This window comes from Ranitomeya variabilis, chromosome 1 (genome assembly GCF_051348905.1).
Source record: "Ranitomeya variabilis isolate aRanVar5 chromosome 1, aRanVar5.hap1, whole genome shotgun sequence".
NCBI classification, from domain to species: domain Eukaryota; kingdom Metazoa; phylum Chordata; class Amphibia; order Anura; family Dendrobatidae; genus Ranitomeya; species Ranitomeya variabilis.
The window spans coordinates 706,588,052-706,610,273 of record NC_135232.1 but is presented as its reverse complement, the minus strand read 5'-3'; the positions used below and the strand labels follow the sequence as shown (position 1 = coordinate 706,610,273).

General features: G+C 42.5%; 1 protein-coding gene across 3 annotated transcripts in view; it reads right to left on the bottom strand.

The window, feature by feature from the left end:
• The window catches only part of BCL11B (BCL11 transcription factor B), a 117,599-nt gene that overhangs the window by 75,288 nt on the left and 20,089 nt on the right, over window positions 1-22,222 (bottom strand). For all 3 annotated transcript variants that reach the window (XM_077267355.1, XM_077267357.1, XM_077267356.1), the window contains exon 2: window positions 19,617-19,985. In XM_077267355.1, coding sequence (XP_077123470.1) covers window positions 19,617-19,985 — 369 coding nt within the window. The remainder of the gene's footprint in view (window positions 1-19,616; window positions 19,986-22,222) is intronic.

Below are 22,222 nucleotides of genomic sequence, written 5' to 3'. Positions count from 1 at the left end.
TCATGTGTGTTTTTTAGCAAACTCTATGCAGGCTTTCATATGTCTTGCACTGACGAGAGGCTTCTGTCAGGTCACTCTGCCATAAAGGCCTGACTGGTGGAGGGCTGCAGTGATAGTTGACTTTGTGGAACTTTCTCCCATCTCCCTACTGCATCTCTGGAACTCAGCCACAGTGATCTTGGGGTTCTTCTTTACCTCTCTCACCAAGATTCTTCTCCCACGATTGCTCAGTTTGGCTGGATGGCCAGGTCTAGGAAGACTTCTGGTGGTCACAAACTTCTTCCATTTAAGGATTGTGGAGGCCACTGTGCTCTTCGGAACCTTGAGTACTGCAGAAATTCTTGTGAAACCTTGGCCAGATCTGTGCCTTGCCATAATTCTGTCTGACATGCGCTGTGAGCTGTGAGGTCTTATATAGATAGGTGTGTGCCTTTCCAAATCAAGTCCTATCAGTTTAATTAAACACAGCGGGACTCCAATGAAGGAGTAGAACCATCTCAAGGAGGATCACAAGGAAATGGACAGCATGTGACTTAAATATGAGTGTCTGAGCAAAGGGTCTGAATACTTATGACCATGTGATATTTCAGTTTTTCTTTTTTAATAAGTTTGCAAAAATTTCTACATTTGTTTCTTTTCAGTCAAAATGGAGTGCAGGTGTACATTAATGTGAAAAAATGAATTTTTTTGAATTGACCAAATGGCTGTCAGGAAACAAAGAAAGAAAAATTGAAAGGGGTCTGAATACTTTCCGTACCCACTGTATAAATATCATATATTAGATATTTTATTATGGGGCAAATGCCCTGATAGGAAGCCCAAGGATGTATTTTTGGCCCACAACCCTGAATGTCTTAACTTTTGTTGGTGTTAAATATCAGAATTAAAATAGTTAAAGGAACAAAATGTGTCTGCTGGGTAAAATGAGGTACAAGTGAGCAAACCGGCTTAACCGCTCGCAGGACTGATTAGTAACAAAAGAGGCTGAAGTTGTTGGCGGTTTCCAGCCCTTGAACCTACTACACTGCGCTCTATAAATTTCAACTTGGAATAGTTCTCTGCTCCTTCAAAAGATACTATGGCTGGGTGCCAAGTCTGGCTGCCACCCGTGAAACTGGGGAAAGAGAAAGGGAAAAAAAAAGAATAAATAAAACTTCCTGCTTCGGAAACTTCCCTTCAATATCCATTCTTTACGAGCTGGTAACAGCCCACCCGAGAAAGTCAATGAAGGCCGAGGCTGCAGGAGTCTCCAGCTGACACTTCACAGTCCTGACTAGTGATGAGCGAGTGTACTCGTTGCTCGGGTTTTCCGAGCAAGAATGAGTAAAGGTAACCATACAGGACCCAAGTTATCATCTGCAGGAACCATACAGGACCCAAGTTATCATCTGCAGGAACCATACAGGACCCAAGTTATCATCTGCAGGAACCATACAGGACCCAAGTTATCATCTGCAGGAACCATACAGGACCCAAGTTATCATCTGCAGGAACCATACAGGACCCAAGTTATCATCTGCAGGAACCATACAGGAGGACCCAAGTTATCATCTGCAGGAACCATACAGGACCCAAGTTATCATCTGCAGGAACCAAGTTATCATCTGTAGGGTTTTATAAGCCACTTTTCTTTTACCTTTTTGCCTTGGGATATTCATTGTCAGGTATTTTTACGCCAAAATTCTTCAAAGTGGAGCACGCAGTTCGTGACTATTGCACAAAATCAAAAATGGTCTTCATTTTGACATTCACTTGTTTCGAGACTTTTTAGCTCAAAAACGCAAATGTTTTGCCAAATGGTTCATCATTTTTGCCAAAACACCTGGCATACAGAAAATCACTTAGGGAAGGGGGACTGGAGTACACTTAGACCAAACTCTGGAACTTTTTAAAAAAGTCACAACTGATAAATCAGCTGAAAATATGAGGAAATCAAAAACCCTGCCTAAAATGGCAAACAGGAAGAAAAAAGTTAGGCGAAAAGATATGAGAAGCCTTAGGGTATGTTTCCATGGGGCGTATTGCTTGAGTTTTTGCAGCGGCCAGATGTTACAGCATAGTGGAGGGCATTTTATGAAATCCCGTTTCCACTATGCGCGCAGGGCCGTGGCGTGTCTTTACCAATCGCACATGTCTATTTACCTTGCGGAGACGCTCAGTCTCCGCAAGATAAATAACCCGGTCTATGAATTCGGTGCTGTGATTCCGCATGTGTTCAATGAACACATGCGGAATCACAGCGCGTACAACAGGGGGCGGCGGGTTGGGCGGAGCGGGGTATCCGCTGCGTACAAAGCGCTGCCAATATGCCCCATGGAAACATACCCTCAAAAAAAGGTTCAAGTTAAAAGAATAGGAACAAATAAAAATCAGGTGAAAAGCCACCAAATACTGGTGAAAGTGCAACAATGAAACAAAAAGTGAAAGTGCAATAATGAATAGGGCCCAAAGTTTTTACTAGCACAATGTTGCTAAAAGGTGTGAGGCTACGTTCACACGATCCTTTTTTTGCTGCGGATCCGCAGCGGATTTTGCACTGCGGATCCGCAGCCGTTTTCCATGCAGGGTACAGTACAATGTAACCCTATGGAAAACTCCAACTGCTGTGCCCACTATCCTTTTTTCCGCTGGAAAATCCGCGCGGATTTTCTGCGGAAAAAAAGAAGTACCATGTCAATTCTTGCTGCGGATTCCGCTCCTGTTTTCAACATGCACCAATAGGAAAGTGCTGTTGAAAACCCGCAGAGGAATCCGCAGAAGAAACAGTCGGAAAATCAGCAGTGCAGTTTTGCACTGCGGATTTTCCAAAACAGGACCTGAAAAAAAAAGGACCAAAAAAAGGATCGTGTGAACGTAGCCTCAATCTACAAAAAAAGGATTGGACCAGTGTGACAAGAAGTTGAACTCTTGAAACAGAACAAACAAGTCAAAGCAAATGAAAATTGTGTAATACACAGGAGGCAGACCAATCAGATCAACAGGTCTTGGAGAGAGACCCTATGATGAACAAAGCTGTGAGGAAGGACAAAGAAGTAAGATATATAGGTAGATATTTAATAGATAAATATGGAAAGAAAAGAAAGAAAGAGAAATGCTCAGAGTTTTGAGCTGAAACATCGCCACTTTGGGCTATTAAATAAGCTCCTTATTCACCTTTAAATGGTGTGCTGCCTCCATTTTTTATCTCCTACATAGAGGTTTGGTTGTTGCCTTGGGGGTACGGCACTCAGGTATACTGTTGCCTTTTGCTGCTTTTTGCTTTTTTAGATAAATAGATAATAAATAAATAGATGAATAATAGCTAGATAATAGATGATAGAAAGATAGATAATAGATAGATAGATAGATAGATAGATATTTAATAGATAAATATGAGAAAGAGAGAAAAAAACTAAAGAGAGAAAGAAAAAGAAAGAAAGAAAGAAAGAAAGAAAGAAAGAAAGAAAGAAAGAAAGAAAGAAAGAAAGAAAGAAAGAAAGAAAGAAAGAAAGAAAGAAAGAAAGAAAGAAAGAAAGAAAGAAAGAAAGAAAGAAAGAAAGAGAGAAGTATAATATTGAGTGACTTGGTGCTGCTGCCTCCCTGGTGTTAATACATAAATCTGTCCATGTGGATGGAGTACTCCAGCTTTCTAGGAGTGTAAAAGAAAATGGCATTGTGTCTCCTAGGAAGTCGTGTCTCACTGATGCTCTCAGACATGGAAATGACACAGTAATTAACTTAGTAGGTTTTAGTGTGGGGGAGGAGCAGTTCCCATAATCCATCTGCGGAGATATTGTAATAATTTGTCCTATCACATGCCCCCACCCTACACTTGTTAATTCTACATTTGGTGTTTGCAGACCCTTGGACCAATGCAGACTTTTTGGAGGGGATTTTTTTTATTTTGTTAGCATCCTTTAGCTCTAAGACAGAGGACAGGGGGGATCACAAAGGAGCTGGCCGCACTACTATGGGAGCTGATTTGCAATGATCCCAGTGTTTATGGAATGAGAACAGACAAGGAGTTGAGGAGGAGGCGGAGGGGGGGTTGTCAAAGTGAAACAAAAAGACAAGGGGAAGAGAAGGCAAACATGTATTCAGGGGCAGACGCACTGACCAAGGTCAGCACAGAGATGCAGACCCCAAGAGCAGCTGTGCAATTATCCCCAAATTATGCACAGACTTGAACATTCCAGGAATCTGACCAGGATGCCAGCTTGCTATGGGATCTGGAGAAAGGTGTAAATGATTTTAATTGCAACTTCGGATTTGAAAGACAAGATTAGGCTCGGTTCAATCACACTTTTTTTTTAATTACTAATCCAAATAGATTGAAAAACATTATCAGTAAGAAAAAGAATTACCATTAAACTCAATGGGGAGAAAAAACCTCAAAAACATCCATTGTAAGAATTGAGATTTTCTCCATTGGAACAGATTGGAAGACTGATTACAAAACTGATCTCATTTGTGCATCCATCGCCCAATCTGTCGTCCATCGACCTAAATGTAAGAAAAAAAAATGTTTTTTTTTATTTTAAAGACAGTTTTCAAACTTGCATTTTGGTTGGAGCCTTGTTAGATCATTTCTCCCTAACTTTTTTCCTAATTTTGGAAAATATATGTCAAAACATCATGATGACAAAAATAGAAGTTGCCCAATCTGTCTACCGTTAACTAAAATGTAAAAAAAATAGCCCTTTGAATAACTAATTCACACAGATTGAAAAAAACATATATCATAATTTAAATAAATTACCATTAAAGTCACTGGGAAAAAAAATCCATTGTGGGTTTCAAGATTGGAACAGATTGGACGATTGATTACAAAACCGATGTCTTTTGTGCATCCGTTGTCCAATCTGTTGTCCTAAATGTATTGTTTTTTGGGAACTGACTGAACTGTTGCATTTCGGTTTCAGCCCCATTAGGCTCACAGGGTCATTTGGGTCAGTTGGCTAACTTAACAGAAAATACATGTCTATACAACATGATGAAAAATAGAAGTTGCGAACCTGGGTCCAATCTGTTGTTCACTGACGTAAATATCTAAAAAAAATGGCTTTTTATTTGTAACAAGAATGGTTGGAACTAATAAAACTATTGCATTTGGATCTAAGCTCTTATTGATCTGTTGTCTATTAACCTAAGGGTAAGTTCACACTGGGCGTTTTTGCTGCATTTTTTTGTTGCTTTTTTTACGCTAATTTTCAGCTGCTTTTTAAAGTACCAGCAAAGCCTATGAGATTTCAAAAATCTCATGCACACACATTGGTTTTTTGTGTGATCAGTATTTTGTGCTGTGCTGCGTTTTTTGGACATAGAGCATGTCACTTCTTTCAGCGTTTTTTTCTGCGTTTTTTCAGCCTTTTGTAACCATTGACTTGAATGGGTGTTGAAAAAACGCTGCAAAAACACAGGTATCATTATTTGCTGCGTTTTTGCTGCTGAAAATTCGAGGACATTAGCATGGACAAAGAGAAAAAAACGCACCAAAAACGCATCAAATATGCAACAAAAAACGCACGTAAGCCTGCGTTTTTGATGCAGCTTCTTTCCTGCCAAGAAGATCAGGTTTTGCTACAGAAAAAAAAAGCAGCAAAAACGCCCTGTGTGAGCTTACCCTAAATGCAAAAATATAATTGTATTTTTTTGCTGCACAAGACACAAAAAACTGCAGCTTTTGGCATTGACTGAACTGTTGCGTTTCAGGTTGAGCTCCTTTACACCCACACGGTCATTTCCCTTAGGCCGGTTTCACACGTCAGTGGCTCCGGTACGTGAGGTGACAGTTTCCTCACGTACCGGAGACACTGACACACGTAGACCCATAAAAATCAATGCATCTGTTCAGATGTCATTGATTTTTTGCGGACCGTGTGCGGACCGTGTCTCCGTGTGCCAAACACGGAGACATGTCAGTGTTCGTGGGAGCGCACGTTTTACACGGACCCAATAGAGTCAATGGGTCCGCGTAAAACACGGACCTCACACGGACATTCTCCGTCTGGGGTCCGTGTGCGTGCCGGAGACAGCGCTACAGTAAGCGCTGTCCCCCCCACATGGTGCTGAAGCCGCGATTCATATCTTCCCTGTAGCAGCGTTTGCTATAGAGAAAATATGAAGAATAGTGTTAAAAATAAAGATTTAGGTGTCCGCCGCCCTCCCACCCCCTGTGCGCCCCCCCGCTGGTCAGAAAATACTTATCCGGGTCCCCCGTCGGCTGTCGCTCCTTCCTGGTCTGGCCGCGCCTCCTACTGTATGCGGTCACGTGGGGCCGATCAATTACAATCATGAATAGTCGGCTCCGCCCCTATGGGAGGTGGAGCCACATATTCATGACTGTAAATGATCGGGCCCACGTGACCGCATGCAGGAGAAGCCGCGGCAAGACCAAGAAGGAGCGACAGCCGACGGGGGACCCGGGTAAGTATTTTCTGACCAGCGGGGGGGCGCACAGGGGGTGGGGGGGCGGCGGACACCTAAATCTTTATTTTTAACACTATTCTTCATATTTTCTCTGCAGCAAACGTTACTGCAGAGAGGATATGAATCGCAGCTTCAGCACCATGCAGAGTGGGTACCACACGCTCCGTGTGGTACCCACTCGCCATACGGGCGGCACACGTGTGCCGCAGGTATGGCCTCCGTGAGTTCCCAGGCACACGGACACGGATAACTCCGGTACCGATTTATTCCGGTACCGGAATTATCTGGACGTGTGGGACAGCCCTTACATTGCTTTGGCTCTTGAAAGAAAACATAAGTAAAAAAATATAGTCAAAAATAGTCATTGCCCCATTGATCTAAAAAAAATTGACTTTTTTTTTTTTTTTTTTTTTTTTAAACCATGACCCAAAGATGCAGCTTCTGCTACTGACTAAGGCTACTTTCACACTAGCGTCATACGACACACGACGTACCGACGCATGCTGTGAAAAAAAAAGCACAACGGGGGCAGCGGATGCAGTTTTTCAACGCTTCCGCTGCCCCATTGTAAGGTCCGGGGAGGAGGGGGCGGAGTTCCGGCTGCGCATGCGCGGTCGGAAATGGCGGACATGACACACAAAAAAAGATATATGTAACTTTTTTTGTGCCAACGGTCCGCCAAAACACGACGCATCAGTCGCACAACAGATGCGATGTGTGGCAATGCGTCGCTAATGCAACCCTATGGAGAAAAAACGCATCCTGCGGGCAACTTTGCAGGATGCATTTTTTCTCCAAAATGACACAGTGCGTCGTACGACGCGACTAAGATGGACTCTGACCCTTAATGAATCCGATGACGGTTGAGTCTATCCTGAATGCAGAAACACAACAATAAGTTTCAGACCACAAAAAAAAAAAATATAACGAGCTGAATGGACATCCAGCAATTGGAACAAATTAATAAATACGTGAAAACGACACCGTGGGAACTTTATTTTTAGCAGCGTCTCTGTAAAATATGCTAATATATTCATATACCAATTATGCCTGCAAAGTGGTGATACACTGTGACAGTCCTCACGGCCAGTATTTTAATGGCTGCAAAGAAAAAAGAAGCGTTGTCCGCACAGGCTTTAACATCTGCTGTGCATATGGCTGACCCTTTGTAGAAATGAAAGGACCCACAATGCACCGCAGATTCGGTCTGGACATAAAGGCTATGTGCACACGTTGCGGATTTTGTCAATCCGCAGCGGATTGGCCGTTGCAGATTCGCAGCAGTTTTCCCTGAGTTTACAGTACCATGTAAACCTATGGAAAACAAAATCCTTAGTGCACATGCTGCGGAAAAAAACGCGCGGAAACGTAGCATTGTTTATTCTGCAGCATGTCAATTCTTTGTGCGGATTCCGCAGCGGTTTACACCTGATCCATAATAGGAATCCGCAGGTGTAAAACCACAGGTGCAATCCGCACAAAATCTGCAAAAAAACCCGTGGTAATTCCACAGGTAATCCGCAGTGCGGTTTACCTGCGGATTTACCAAAATCAGTCCAGAAAAATCCGCACCACTTTCCGCAATGTGTGCACGTGGCCAGAGGGTTACATGCTCATTTTTTAAATTTTTTTATAAATCTGCTAGGTTTGGCGATATAGATCTATTTTTAAGCCAGTGAGAAGGGTTAACGAGTCGTTCCCACTACTTGTCTAGAGCACACCAACAATAAAAACATTGGCTCGTGAAAGCGAACTCGCTGCCAGCAAGACACAGCGCGAGTGAAAAGTCCGTTCTGTTTTCATTACATCTCAGGGATTTCCGGATTCCAAATCCCCAGATTCTCCACCCACTTTTTTAGCTTTCTCCCCTGTGCGATGGAGACGTAATTAGCTCTAGAGAAGAGAATACAAAAGAAGTTGGTGAAATACTGGGGGTACTGGTCCTTATATACTGTGGGATTAGTTTTAGATTTTGAGAGGTAGAACATGAATAATACCACACTAAGTAACCACATCAAATGTGAAGGTCCCTGCGGATGATAGATAGATAGATAGATAGATAGATAGATAGATAGATAGATAGATAGATAGATAGATAGATATAAAGGAAGGGAGGAAAGAAAGAGAAGAAAGAGGAAAGAAAATAAAAGAGAAAAGGAAAGAAGAAAGAGGAATAGAAAGTACAAAGAAGAAAAACAGAGTAAGAGAGAGCGAGAGAGAAAGAAAGAGACAGAAAAGAAAGAAAGAAAGAAAGAAAGAGAAAGAAAGAAAGGAAAAATAGGAAAGAAGGAAAGAAAGAAAAAAAAAAAAAGAAAGAGGAAAGAAAAAAGAAAGAAAGAAAGAAAGAAAGAAAGAAAGAAAGAAAGAGAAAGAAAGAGAGAAAGAAAGAAAGAAAAAGGAAAGGGATAATAGCTAGATACTAGATAGCTATATAATAGATAATAGATAGATAGATAGATATTTGATAGATAGATGATAGATAGATAGATAGATAGATAGATAATAAATAATAGATAGATAATAGATAGATAGATACTAGATAGATAACAGATATTTGATAGATAGATAATAAATAGATAGATAATAGATATATAATAGATAGATGATAGATAATACATATTTGATATATAGATAATAGATAGATAATAGATGGATATATAATAGATAATAGATATATAATAGATAGATAATAGATAGATAATAGATATTTGATAGATAGATAATATATAGAGAATAGACAGCTAATAGGATAGATAGATAATAGATAGATAATAGATAGATGATAGATAGATAATAGATAGATAATAAATAATAGATAGATAGATGATAGATACTAGATAGATAACAGATATTTGATAGATAGATAAATAATAGATAGATAATAGATATATAATAGATAGATAATAGATAGATATATAATAGATAGATAATAGATCTACTATATAATTGTCTAAGGGTCACTTCCGTCTTTCTGTCCTTCTGTCTTTCTTTCTGTCACGGATGTTCATTGGTCGCGGCCTCTAACTGTCATGGAATCTAAGTCACTGACTGGTCTCGCCAGCTGCCTGTCATGGCCGCCGCGACCAATCAGCGACGGTCACAGTCCGATTAGTCCCTCCCTACTCCCCTGCAGTCAGTGCCCGCTCCATACTCCACTCCAGTCACCGCTCACACAGGGTTAATGCTGGCAGTAACGGACCGCGTTATGCCGCGGGTAACTCACTCCGTTACCGCCGCTATTAACCCTGTGTGACACAGCCTCAATAGTAAAAATATCTAATGTTAAAAATAATAAAAAAAATAAAAAATTATTATATACTCACCTTTCCCGCTCCTCACGACGCTCCGGTGACCGCTCCATGCAAGCGGCAGGTTCCGGTGGCAAGGATGGTCTGCGAGAAGGACCTGCCATGACGTCACGGTCATGTGACCACGACGTCAGCACAGGTCCTGCGCGCCTGCGCAAGAAGGACCTGCCGTGACGTCACGGTCATGTGACTGCGACACGGTCATGTGACCGCGACGTCATTACAGGTCCTGCGCGCCTGCGCGAGAAGGAGGCAACAGGACTACAAGGGGCCCTCCGAAGGTGAGTATATGTTTATTTTTTAACCTGTGACATACGTGGCTGGGCAATATACTACGTAGCTGGGCAATATACTACATGACTGGCCAATATACTACGTGGCTGGGCAATATACTACGTGGCTCTGTGCTGTATACTACGTCGCTGTGCAATATACTACGTGGCTCTGTGCTGTATACTACGTCACTGGGCAATATACTACGTGGCTGGGCAATATACTACGTCGCTGGGCAATATACTACGTGGGCTGGGCAATATACTACGTCACTGGGCAATATACTACGTGGCTCTGTGCTGTATACTACGTCGCTGTGCAATATACTACGTGGTTGGGCAATATACTACGTGGCTGGGCAATATACTACATGGCTGGGCAATATACTACGTGGCTCTGTGCTGTATACTACGTCGCTGTGCAATATACTACGTGGCTCTGTGCTGTATACTACGTCGCTGTGCAATATACTACGTGGCTCTGTGCTGTATACTACGTCACTGGGCAATATACTACGTGGCTGGGCAATATACTACGTCGCTGGGCAATATACTACGTGGGCTGGGCAATATACTACGTGGGCTGGGCAATATACTACGTGGACATGTATATTCTAGAATACCCAATACGTTAGAATCGGGCCACCATCTAGTAGATATATAAAAGATAGATGATTGATAGATAATAGATATTTGATAGATAGATAGATAGATAATAGATAGATGACGGATAATAGATAGATGATAGATAATAAATAATAGATAGATATATAATAGATAGATGATAGATAGATAGATAGATAATAGATATTTGATAGATAATAGATAGATAATAGGATAGATAATAGATAGATATATAATAGATAGATAATACATAGATAGGATATAATAGGCTTGAGATCGTTACTGTAATAGTGTAGATAAGTGACGGACAGTAGTGGCATTGCTTGTTAGGTAGATGACCCTGTACAGACAGAGATCTCAGGGTGCGTAGTTTGACGTATGACAGTAGCTGTCCAGGCTCTGCCGTACAGGGTGTGACGGCGGTGCGGAGCTATCTTTTGGCTTAGAGTTCTGGTAACAGGAGGTGTGATGCTGGCAGGCACTGGCATATAGTAGGCGTGAATCTTGCTCGTCCTGGCGTGTTGTAGGAGGAGTGATGCTGGTGTAGTAGGAGACGGCAGAAGGTGTGATAATGTTTCAGCATGTTGCATGGTCGCACCAGCACAAGGCCCAGATGAAATTTGATAGTAACAAAATGTGGGGTGTCGAAAAGAGTAGGAAACCAATGCTGTACACAGCAGGAAGCGTTAAGGCGGCACCATGCTGCAGGAAGCGGGTTGGCGTTAATGTAGCATGAGAGGAGGATTTATCAATGTTCCAACATCAGTCAATCCCAACAGTTGGACGAATTCACCATCTAATTTTCCCACACAGCACGGACCAATCTGTTTTTGGGTTTGAAAGTAAAGTAGGGCAACCGTATGGAACCCGTGAGAACACATATTTTATGCAGATATTGCCCTGGTAAGACAGGAACCCATGACCCTCACCATGTGAAACACTAACTGTAACCTCTGAGTCTGATATCACATGTGGGAAACGAAACCATGCTGGAGTTTGAAGTAAGAGGAAGCAAATGACAACATTTACAAAATTGGTCCGTTGCCCCCAAGGGCATGCCTGCCTCCTGCTTAGACTTTGGCTATTAGGCCTTTGGAGACAGTAGGACCATTTTAATTTGGCTTTGTCTCCATGTTAGTGGGTAGTGATAACCTACGTTGGCAGGTGTTCTCCACTGGTAAAGGAAGAAAGGATTCGTTCCAGCTCCAAATTGTAAAATTCCGATTCTTTATTGATCCATATTAAAAACACGGGCTGAATAACTCTTCATGGCACGGTAGGAAACGAGCTACGCGTTTCGATCTTAGCAGATCTTTGTCAAAGTTCTCCACTGGTGCTGCAAATAAGGTCGAAGAAAATGTACTTATGTCATGAACGTGAAATGTGGTGCACCATAACTTCCTGTCGAGGTGGTTAACGGAGTGGTAGCGTCAGGCAGCTGCTGAAAGGGGCCTTATTTTCATATTTGCATTGAGTAGTTCTAAAAGAACTTTTTTAGGTCTGGGCTCATGAACTTCAACCCAAAATTCAATCTATTTCCCGAATTTGCACAAACACCTGAAACCGGTACAGTATATTCAACAGGTTAATCCGGCCGGAGGGATTTAGCAAAGTTTTACAGTTTCGAGGTTCTGCCCGGCTCTGACCTTGCTGTAAACAATACATTCTCAGTATGTGTGTGAAATGTATTTTTACAATAACACAGTACATTTTTTGAATAGTTGCTAAAGATAATTTAAAAAAGGACTGGACGCAGATAATATAGATAATGTGCAGGTGGTTCGTATCAGTAATAACATGTCATGTGCTACATTCTTTTCCACTCTGGCCCCTTCAAAAACCCCTGCCCTTAAAATCCTGGAGAGGTGTAGTCACGGAATGTAACATAGCTGTACACGATTCTTTTAAAGAATTAATGGGCATTGGACAATGAAAAAAAACAATGGACAAAACTTTACAAAGGGTGAAGGTAGACAAGAAGGTGAAAAGCTGTGAGACTTCTATCCATTGACCTTTTAAGTGGTAAAAAACTAAAGTGAAGACCCTGGTTTGGTGCTTAGAGAGACTATATGCTCTCCGAGAGCAATACTATGAGCTTACAGTTCTTGGACATGGTCCCTATCCCTCATCAATTTTTGGCCCCATTAATGTTTGGACGGACATCTACGAGGTAGCGTATATGAAGCTCCTGTAAAATGGTGAATTTGGCCTTGAGATTGGACAATCAGTATCAAACTTTCTAGTTTTTGTACATTTTTCCCATTGTCTTCTAAGTTTTCCATTGATATGACATAATATGACTACAAGGACCTTCTCAAAAAACAGTTCCTATTTCCCAAGAAGAGAAAGTCGGACTGTGGGAGATGAGAAAAGTCGAGTGGGAATCTCATTTTTGATACTGAGTAGCAGATATTAGGTACCACCTTATCTATTCTAACCGGAGCATATCTGATTTTCTATCTCTCTACCAAATTCACTTATTTCTACCAAAATTGAAAATTTGTGGGTACCCAACCTGGTCAATGTTTCTACTCAACCTCTTGTGGCATCACAATCTCTAATAAGACTTGATTCAAATGCCATCTCTACCTTTAGTCATCCTGCCATGGACTTCACTCAAGCCAAGACAGGGTTGTTTGAGGTCTGATTTTTCTTCCACAATTTGACAAAATTTTACCAAAATTTTTCCAAAGTAAATTAGTATATATATATATATATATATATATATATATATATATATATATCATATAGGACACTAGAGGGTGTTTGTAGCTTAGAAAAGAGCTAAAATACCTTCAGTCCCTACACGATAAAAAAAAGAGAAGATATAGTGAACTTTTGTGTTGTCCTTGAGCTCTGGACGATGACTATATTACCCGGCTACAAAAATACCAGCATGAGCAACTGAGCGTATAAACTGGATTTATTTTGTGAGATGTTTCCTGGTGAGCGTACCAGGGGAATGGATGAACAGTGACCATCCAGCCCAAGTTATTTCCTTGTGAAGAATGCTGTCTTGTGATGACCCGGGCCCCTTATCTAATCTATTCCATGGAACTGAACTGTAAAAGTGTGACAGATGGCCGATGACACACCTCATACCTTGCTCTAAATATACCAGGAATGTCAGGTTTTCAGTACTTTGGCGAATACATATGTAAGTGGGTGGCTACTGGACTGTACAGGGTGGCCAGAAAGTCACTTCTAAAAATAATTTCTTCAATAGGATCTAAAAAAAATTTGGGGATCTGTAGCAACACCTATTAGGGCCACACATTTAAAGGGTTCACTAACCCTTAACTCTAATTTATCCTCATGTTTCTCTGCAGGTAAATTGATAAGGCTACTCCCAAAATATCAAATTATCCCCTATCCTGATCGCTAGTGATCTAACTGCTGGGATCCTCAGGGTTCTAGAACCGAAAAACCAGGCTTTGTGGACCATCTTGAATGAAACGTAGCCACAAACACTCCATTCATTGTTTATTGGACTGCCGGAGAAAATGGAGAGTAGCGACCACCCAGAGATCTGAAAATTATCTCCAATCCTGATAGATAGGGGTCTAACCCCTGGAAGCCTCCAGTCTCTGAAACCAAGAAACCAGGCTTTGCAGACCATCTTTTAAATAGAATGAAGGTGCACACACTCCATTTGTTGGTATTCCACAGTTGGAGAAAAGCATAGTGCCCACCTAGATATCAGCAAGTCATCTCCTATCCTGATAGATAAGGGTCTAACTACTGGGATCCTCAGTGTTCTGGAATGGAGGAGCCAAACTCTACGGGCTCGTCTTCAATAGGGCAGAGGTGCACACACTTGTCATACGCTCCATTCACTGTCTATGGGACTGCCAAAAAAAAAACAAGTGCAGCGCTCACAGAGAGATCAGCAAGTTATATCCTATCCTCATAGATATGGGTGTAACTACTGGACTCCTCAGGGCTCTGGAACCAAGAAACCAGGTGCTTCAGACCATTTTAAAACAAAGGTACACACAATAGTCTTCCATTCTATTCATTGTCTATGGGACTGCTGGAAAAAAATGAGCTCAGCACCCACAGAAAGATCAGCAAGTTATCTCCTATCCCGTGCCGTGGATAGGGCAGAGCATAATATTTTGGGAATAACCCTTTAATCCATTGTTCTATGTTATCAGTCAGAGGTTAGTTTCACCATGCTGTAATATATCTCACGCAATTTTGCAAAAACTGACAAAAGCTGTAACAATTGACATACACAGGTGTGAGTGTGCGCATTCACCCGAGCGCTGATAATGAGCCACTTCCCCTTTAAATGTTTGCCATGTTTTCTACCATTTGTATCATGTAAAAAAGGTCATTTTAATAGATCACAGCACAAATGATCAGCCATGGTGGCCAACTGTAAATGTATGGTCATTACGGATTCGCCCCATGTACCTGTAATCGCCCCCTTAAAGGGACGGTAAAATTCATGTCATCAGTGTTTAAAGCGCTCTACCTATTGAAACAACTTTTCTAAAAGTTTGGAGAAATGGAAAATGTAGCACACATTCTTAGTGATTTGTTAGCCAGTCATCCTCTCTCCAACCTGAAATGGCTGATAACAGAGAGCAATAAATTGCATGAAATTGAGCAGACATTAGGCATTTGGGTTTTTGTCCTGTGGTGACTTCAGGGGTCCACTCTTTTGGACTCTTCCCTCTAATTACCCCCTTTTCTGTGTTCTCGGTGATCTGCCCTTCCGATGATTAGACCGCAGCTTCTATTTAGCAGCAGCAACATCAGGTGTCTCCGCAGGTTTTCTCCTGCAGATGACCGTGCAAACCTTCCACATGCCAAGCAAGAGGAACCGAGGAAGTGCCTGGAATTTGGAATACGAAGAGTCCTAAGCGGATACAATGAGCGTCAGGCAGCTGCCTTGTTACAAGTAAAGCCCGTTGTGGTATACAGCAATAACGGGGACATATTTAGCCAATGACAGCGTTGATAATTAGCTGTCATAACTTTAAAAAAAAGCAATAATCCCGGCCGTCCCATTCAACAATCAATGGTGGCTATAAACAGCGTTAACTAATCTCCATTTGTAATAACATAATTAAAAACGCTTTTCTATGCGCTAGTGGCAAATGTTTATCTCCCGTGCCCAGAATGCCCGCCACCACTCTGCACCGCCATCCCGCCACTATCAGATCATTTCTCCTAAAAACGCAGGAGGGATAATATATAACATCAATCAATTAAAAGTTCCTATAATCCGGCATCGGATATTCTGGGTCATTTAACGGGACACTCCTGGAAATTATCAGAATTTCTGGATAATCAGATGCCAGATTAAAGGAATTTGACCATATATTGTTAGTACTGGTGATGTAATGAGAACATTCATCTCTGCTACATCTACATACAACCGTTCTCTTAATTGTTTCCAATAAAACTCAGCCTGAAATATATTAATGCAGCTTTCATTTTATAACAATGTTTTGCATAAAAAGCAGGTATACACTTATGATATATATAGATCCAAGTCCTGAGTAAGATATTCAGCTCTGCTACATCAATATATACATCCATTCTTTTCTTTCTAATATAACTCAGCCTAAAAAGTATAAATTCAGCAGAGCTGTGTTTGTAATATATCATCTTATCCTAATATCTTAATATTCTACACAGGACTGCAGTTAACTAAATTCAGCTCTGCTGTTTCTACATACAGCCGTCCTCTTAATTGTTTCTGGTAAAACTCAACCTGAAATGTATACATGCAGCAGAGCTGTATTTGTCATGCGTCATCTTATCATAAATGTAAGTATTCCCACGTAGACCCAGGACCTGAGTAAGATATTCAGCTCCGCTACATCTAAATATAGTTTTAGTATTTCTTTCTAATATAACTCGGCCTAAAAGGTATAAATGCAGCAGAGCTGTGTTTGTCATATATCATCTTATCTTAATAATCTACACAGGACTGCAGTTATCCTATTACATGATGTGAATAAGATATTCAGCTTTGCTACATATATACAACCATTGTCATTATTTCCAACAAAACTCAGCCTCAGCATATGAAGCAGAGCTGTGTTAGTCATATTCCATCTTATCAGAATGTCTCAATATTCTCCATTAAAAAAGCCAGTACACCTATTACAGATGTAGACCCAGAACCAGAGTAACATATTTAGCTCTGCTAAATCAATAAATACACTCTTTCAAACAAAACTCTGTCTACAATGTACAAAAATGCAGCGAGGCTGAGTTTGTCATATGTCATAATATCTCAATATTGTGGATAGGACTGCAGGTGTTCTCAGCCTTACATTCAGCTCTATTACATCTACATCTAGAAACAAATTCACTCCAAATCCTATTCCATAAAACTCAGCATAAAAAAATACAAATGTAGCAGGGCTGAGTTTGTCATTGCATCATAATATATCCATATTAGAGGCGCCAAGGAGGAGGGTCTTAGTGCTCTGGCCCAGTGACCTCAGACCACCAACGTGACTGCTGGGCCCGGGTCCTGCAAATCTATTTGCTAAACTATGCTGTACATAAATGATGTACACCCAGAAACAACATAACATATACAGCTCTGCTACTACATAACATATACAGCTCTGCTACTACATAACATATACAGCTCTGCTACATCTATCTACACCTATTTTTTAAGGTTCCATTCCAGATTTCAACATATTTGCTGGAAAAATATTAGAAGACCCCCCAAGACCCCATTGGCTCTCATTTGTGGTTGTCTATTCTTATGAAATGATAGCGTAGATGTGAACCCAACCTACATCCTCTGCCAAAAACCCCAACCTAACATCTGTAGATGTAGCAGAGCTGAGTTTGCAATTTAGTCAACTCATAAGAGAAGAAACACTGCCCAATTCACCCACCCAGCTCTGCTACATGCGATGCTGCTTTAGTCCTGCTCCTCCCGCCATAGGAAAACTGCAATTTCTCTGCACTTTCCACAAAAATAAAAAAACGAAGAGAAACTTTCCCTCCAGCTGACGCAGCAAGTCCCTGCTACTATTTTCGGGATTAACCTATAATTGCTTTAAAACTTGGTGAGCAAATCGTTGCCAGAAAACTCCTGACAAAGAAAAAAAAATAAAGTGTTGTGAGCACATGGCGGGTTCTTGCTTCCGCGAAGGAGGGAGAAGCCAAGACCCCCAGACAGTACGGTGAGGAAATCAGAATATCCGTCATATATGAGCACAAATAATACCGCTCGCTAATGCACGTCTCTATTATCTGACACTGTGTTTTGGCGGCTGCTTAACAATAGTAATCTGCAAAAAGCGCGCTGGGAGAGCGGACCCCTCTGCTCCGCTGTCACCGCAGCTGTGAGTCCTGATAGACCGTGCTGCTGCGGCACCTCCATCGCCCTACAAGAGCACTAAACGGGATGTGGAAAATCCCAGCTCCGCTCCCTAATAACCTGACACGACCGCTGGAGAACTAGAACTCCCAGCATGGCTTACTGTAAACTAGATGTGAAGAGTAGAAGCAATCAGTGGTCTGCAAACTACAACCTCCTCCTGTTCCGAAACTACCACTCCTAGCATAACCTGCTAAAAGCTGCCGAATAAGGACGACCTCTCCTGTTTTAGCTTTCTATTTATTGTAGTACAACTACTCCCATCATGGACTTGGAACCAGGGCTCCGCATTCTACTGCTCTCCTGCTGTTTTAGAACTACAACTCTCAGCATGCTGAGAACAGGAGAGGTTATAACATGTCATCTGCAACTTGTGACTTTTTTAGTTTTGCGCAACTACTACTCCCAACATGCTGAGATCAGATGAGGTTATAATCAGCAACTTGTGCTTTTCTCATTTTACGGAACTACAACTCCCAGCATGTAAGAACAGGAGAGTTGTAATCAGTATTCAGAAAACTATGACTTTTCAGGTTTTGTAGAACTAAAACACCCAGCATGATTTGCAGACCAAAAAGATGAGAAGTCAGAAGTAATCTGCAACCCCGACTCCCAACTTGTATCCCAAGTAATGAACTGCGTAGCGGTGGTGAGGGATTGCTGGGAGTTGTAGTTTCCCCACGAGCTGCAGCTACAGCTCTATGTATGGGGCAATTATCTCCAATTACCTGTGGTTAATCGCTTCCTAAGTCGCGGAGGAGAAGATGACAAGTTTTGCATTCTAGGAAAACGTAAAAAAGGAACTCTCCTTCACACCAGCTTCAGGATAAATAGGTTTAGGATTAGCGCTAATCCTCCGACTTCTAACATGCAAATCAATGCAACTTCAGACTCATAAGGTAGCGAGAGGCTCCGCGCCAGGCAGATGAAAGCGGCAGCTTCACATGATAGCAGCCCAGATAGCGACGCTTTCATCTGATGATTAAACGACTGCTTATTACATATAACTACGGAGAAGAGGAGAGGTCAGTGCCTTCGACTACGCTCAGTAATCCCACCCCAAGACCGAGAACTAGGGGGGACTCTAACCTGTAGACTCCTGTTGGGGTGCAGCCTTTCTTTCTAGTGTTACAAACACTATGGTGCATGGTAATCTGTGAATATAGGTGGTGTTTATGGCTGCAGAAGATTAGTGATGAGCGAGCGTGCTGGGATAAGGTGTTATCTGAGCATGCTCAGGTCCCAACGAGTGCTCGAAAAATATGTTCAGGTCCCCGCGGCTGTTCGACAAGCGCGACACATGCAGGGATTTCCTGTCTGTTAGGCAATCCCTGCATGTGCTGCGGCTGTCAAACAGCGCAAGACATGCAGTCGCAGGAACTCGAACATGCCGAAGACACGCGGTTAGCACCCGGGCATGCTCAGATAACACCTTATCCGAGCATGCTCGCTCATCACTACAGAAAATGCCAAATCCTAAAATAATGGAAATTTCTAATTTATTAAACTATAAATCTATCGATGATGATGTTAAAAAAAAAAGAAAAATGAAGCAAGACGTTTATAACATTTGACCATATCTGGTCTTGGATGTTCATCTATTTGGGTCGCTGAAAAAAAATAAAAATGGCACCGTACCTGCAATATTCTCCTGCTTCGGGCAAATTCCTTTCGTAGGTGTGAGAAGACGGTCTTCCTCATCGGGCGTGACTTGGATACCGATTTCCACCGGCTCTGCCACTTTCCTGAGCTCGGAGCGAGATGGGGGCGGAGGACTACTTTTATCCAGACTCTTTTCATAGCAGCCTCCGCTCGGACCTCCGCACTGTTTTTTCTTGTGCTCTATAAAAACCAAGATGTCTCCCAGCGGGAAGTTCATTTGACACTGTCCACATGTTAACAAGTCTGGATCGTTCCCGCTGCCGGATAGGCTAATGGTCCCCAGCTCTGGGATGGGAAGCCCGTCGTCTTCATCCGTGATTACCGTTTGGACATGGTGCTGTTCGGCTGAAATAGAACAAATGAGAAATCGTGAGAATATTTTTGTTTTCAAAACATTTTTCTAAATAAACTGTGACTAATTTGTTTGTTTTTTTTAAGGATGCGTTCACATCGGCTTAAGGCTGTGTTCACGTCAGTTTAAGGCTGTGTTCACATCGGCTTAAGGCTGTGTTCACGTCAGTTTAAGGGCAGTCTCACACGTCCAGATAATTCCGGTACCGGAAAAAATCGGTACCGGAGTTATCCGTGTCCGTGTGCCTGTGAGCTCACGTAGGCCATCCGTGTGGCACACGAGCGCCGCCCGTGTGCCGACTGGGTACCACACGCACCGTGCAGGAGACAGCGCTAAAGTTTAGCGCTGTCCCCTGCATCGTGCTGAAGCCGCGATTCATATCTTCTGTGCAGCAGCGTTTGCTGTAAAGAAGATATGAATGATCCATTTTTTTAGTGGTATTTCGTGTTTAAAATAAAGCTCCATGTCCCCACTCCCTGTGCGCCCCCCCGCTGTTATGAAAATACTCACCCGCCTCCCTCGCAGTGTCCTGTCCTGGCCGCACCTTCTACTGTATTCGGTCACGTGGAGCCGCTCATTTACAGTAATGAATATGCGGCTCCACCCCTATGGGAGGTGGAGCCGCATATTCATGACTGTAATCGGCGGCCCCACGTGACCGCATACAGTAGAAGGTGCGGCCAGGACAGGAAGCAGCGACAGCCAACGAGGGAGCCGGGTGAGTATTTTCAGAACAGCGGGGGGGCGCACAGGGGGTGGGGACATGGAGCTTTATTTTAAACACGAAATACCACTAAAAAAATAGATTATTCATATCTTCTTTACAGCAAACGCTGCTGCACAGAAGATATGAATCGCGGCTTCAGCACCATGTGGGGGGGACAGCACTTACTGGAGCGCTGTCTCCTGCACGGCACACGGAGAACGTCCGTGTGCGGTACGTGTTTTACACGGACCCATTGACTTTAATGGGTCCGTGTAATACGTGCGCTCCCACGAACACTGACATGTCTCCGTGTTTGGCACACGGAGACATGGTCCGCAAAAAATGACATCTGCACAGATGCATTGATTTTAATGTGTCTACGTGTGTCAGTGGCTCCGGTACTGACGTGTGAAACCGGCCTAAGGCTGTGTTCACGTCAGTTTAAGGCTGTGTTCACATCGGTTTAAGGCTGTGTTCACATCGGTTTAAGGCTGTGTTCACATCGGTTTAAGGCTGTGTTCACATCGGTTTAAGGCTGTGTTCACATCGGTTTAAGGGATGATAGGGAATTTAGATTGGGAGCCCCATTAGGGACAGCAATGATAATGTATGTAAAGTGCTGCAGAATATGATAGCGCTATATAAGCAATGTATAAAAAATAAACAAGGGCTTATTCAGACATCAGTTTTTCTCGTACAAGTGCTATCCATGTTTTTCACAGACAGCACTTGCACCTATAGCAGTGAATGGGGCTGTTCACGCTGACAAAACTCTGATGAAACTAATAACACATAAAAAAAACACTCATGAAACGCTGACCGATTTCCTTGGAATAGGCCATCAATATCTGATCATCGATCAGCTGTTTCCAGTGCTGGCGGCGGCCAAAAAGTGCTCAATAGGGGGCGATGTGTACTATCTGACTGCGGCCATTATACAGTTGACAGAACTGTGCACCTAAATACTTCCAGCCGCTGTTGACATCGGGAACTGCTGATCAGCAGGGGTGCCGGATATCAATGTAAGTCTCGGACAGCCCCTTTAAGGCCGTTGTCATATCTGTATAAGGGAGTGTTTACCTCGGTTTCAGGGCTTGTTCACACGATCCTTTTTTCGCTGCGGATTTTTCAGGTCCTGATTTGTGAAAACCGCAGTGCAAAACCTGCGGTGGTTTTCACTGCGGTTTTCAGTCCTTTTTCTACTGCGGATTCCACTGCGGGTTTCCAGCTGCATTTTCCTATTGGTGCAGGTGGAAACCCGCTGCGGAATCCGCAGAAAGAATTGACATGCTACTTCTTTTTTTCCGCTGAAAATCCGCGCGGATTTTCAAGCCGAAAAAAGGATAGTGGGCACAGCGGATTTCGTTTTCCATAGGGTAACATTGTACTGTACCCTGCATGGAAAACGTCTGCGGATCCGCAGCGAAAACCGCATCGTGTGAACATAGCCTCAGACTGTGAGAACATCGTGTTCGCATCGCTGTGAGGCTGTGTTCACATCAGTGTAAGGCCGTGATCGCATCG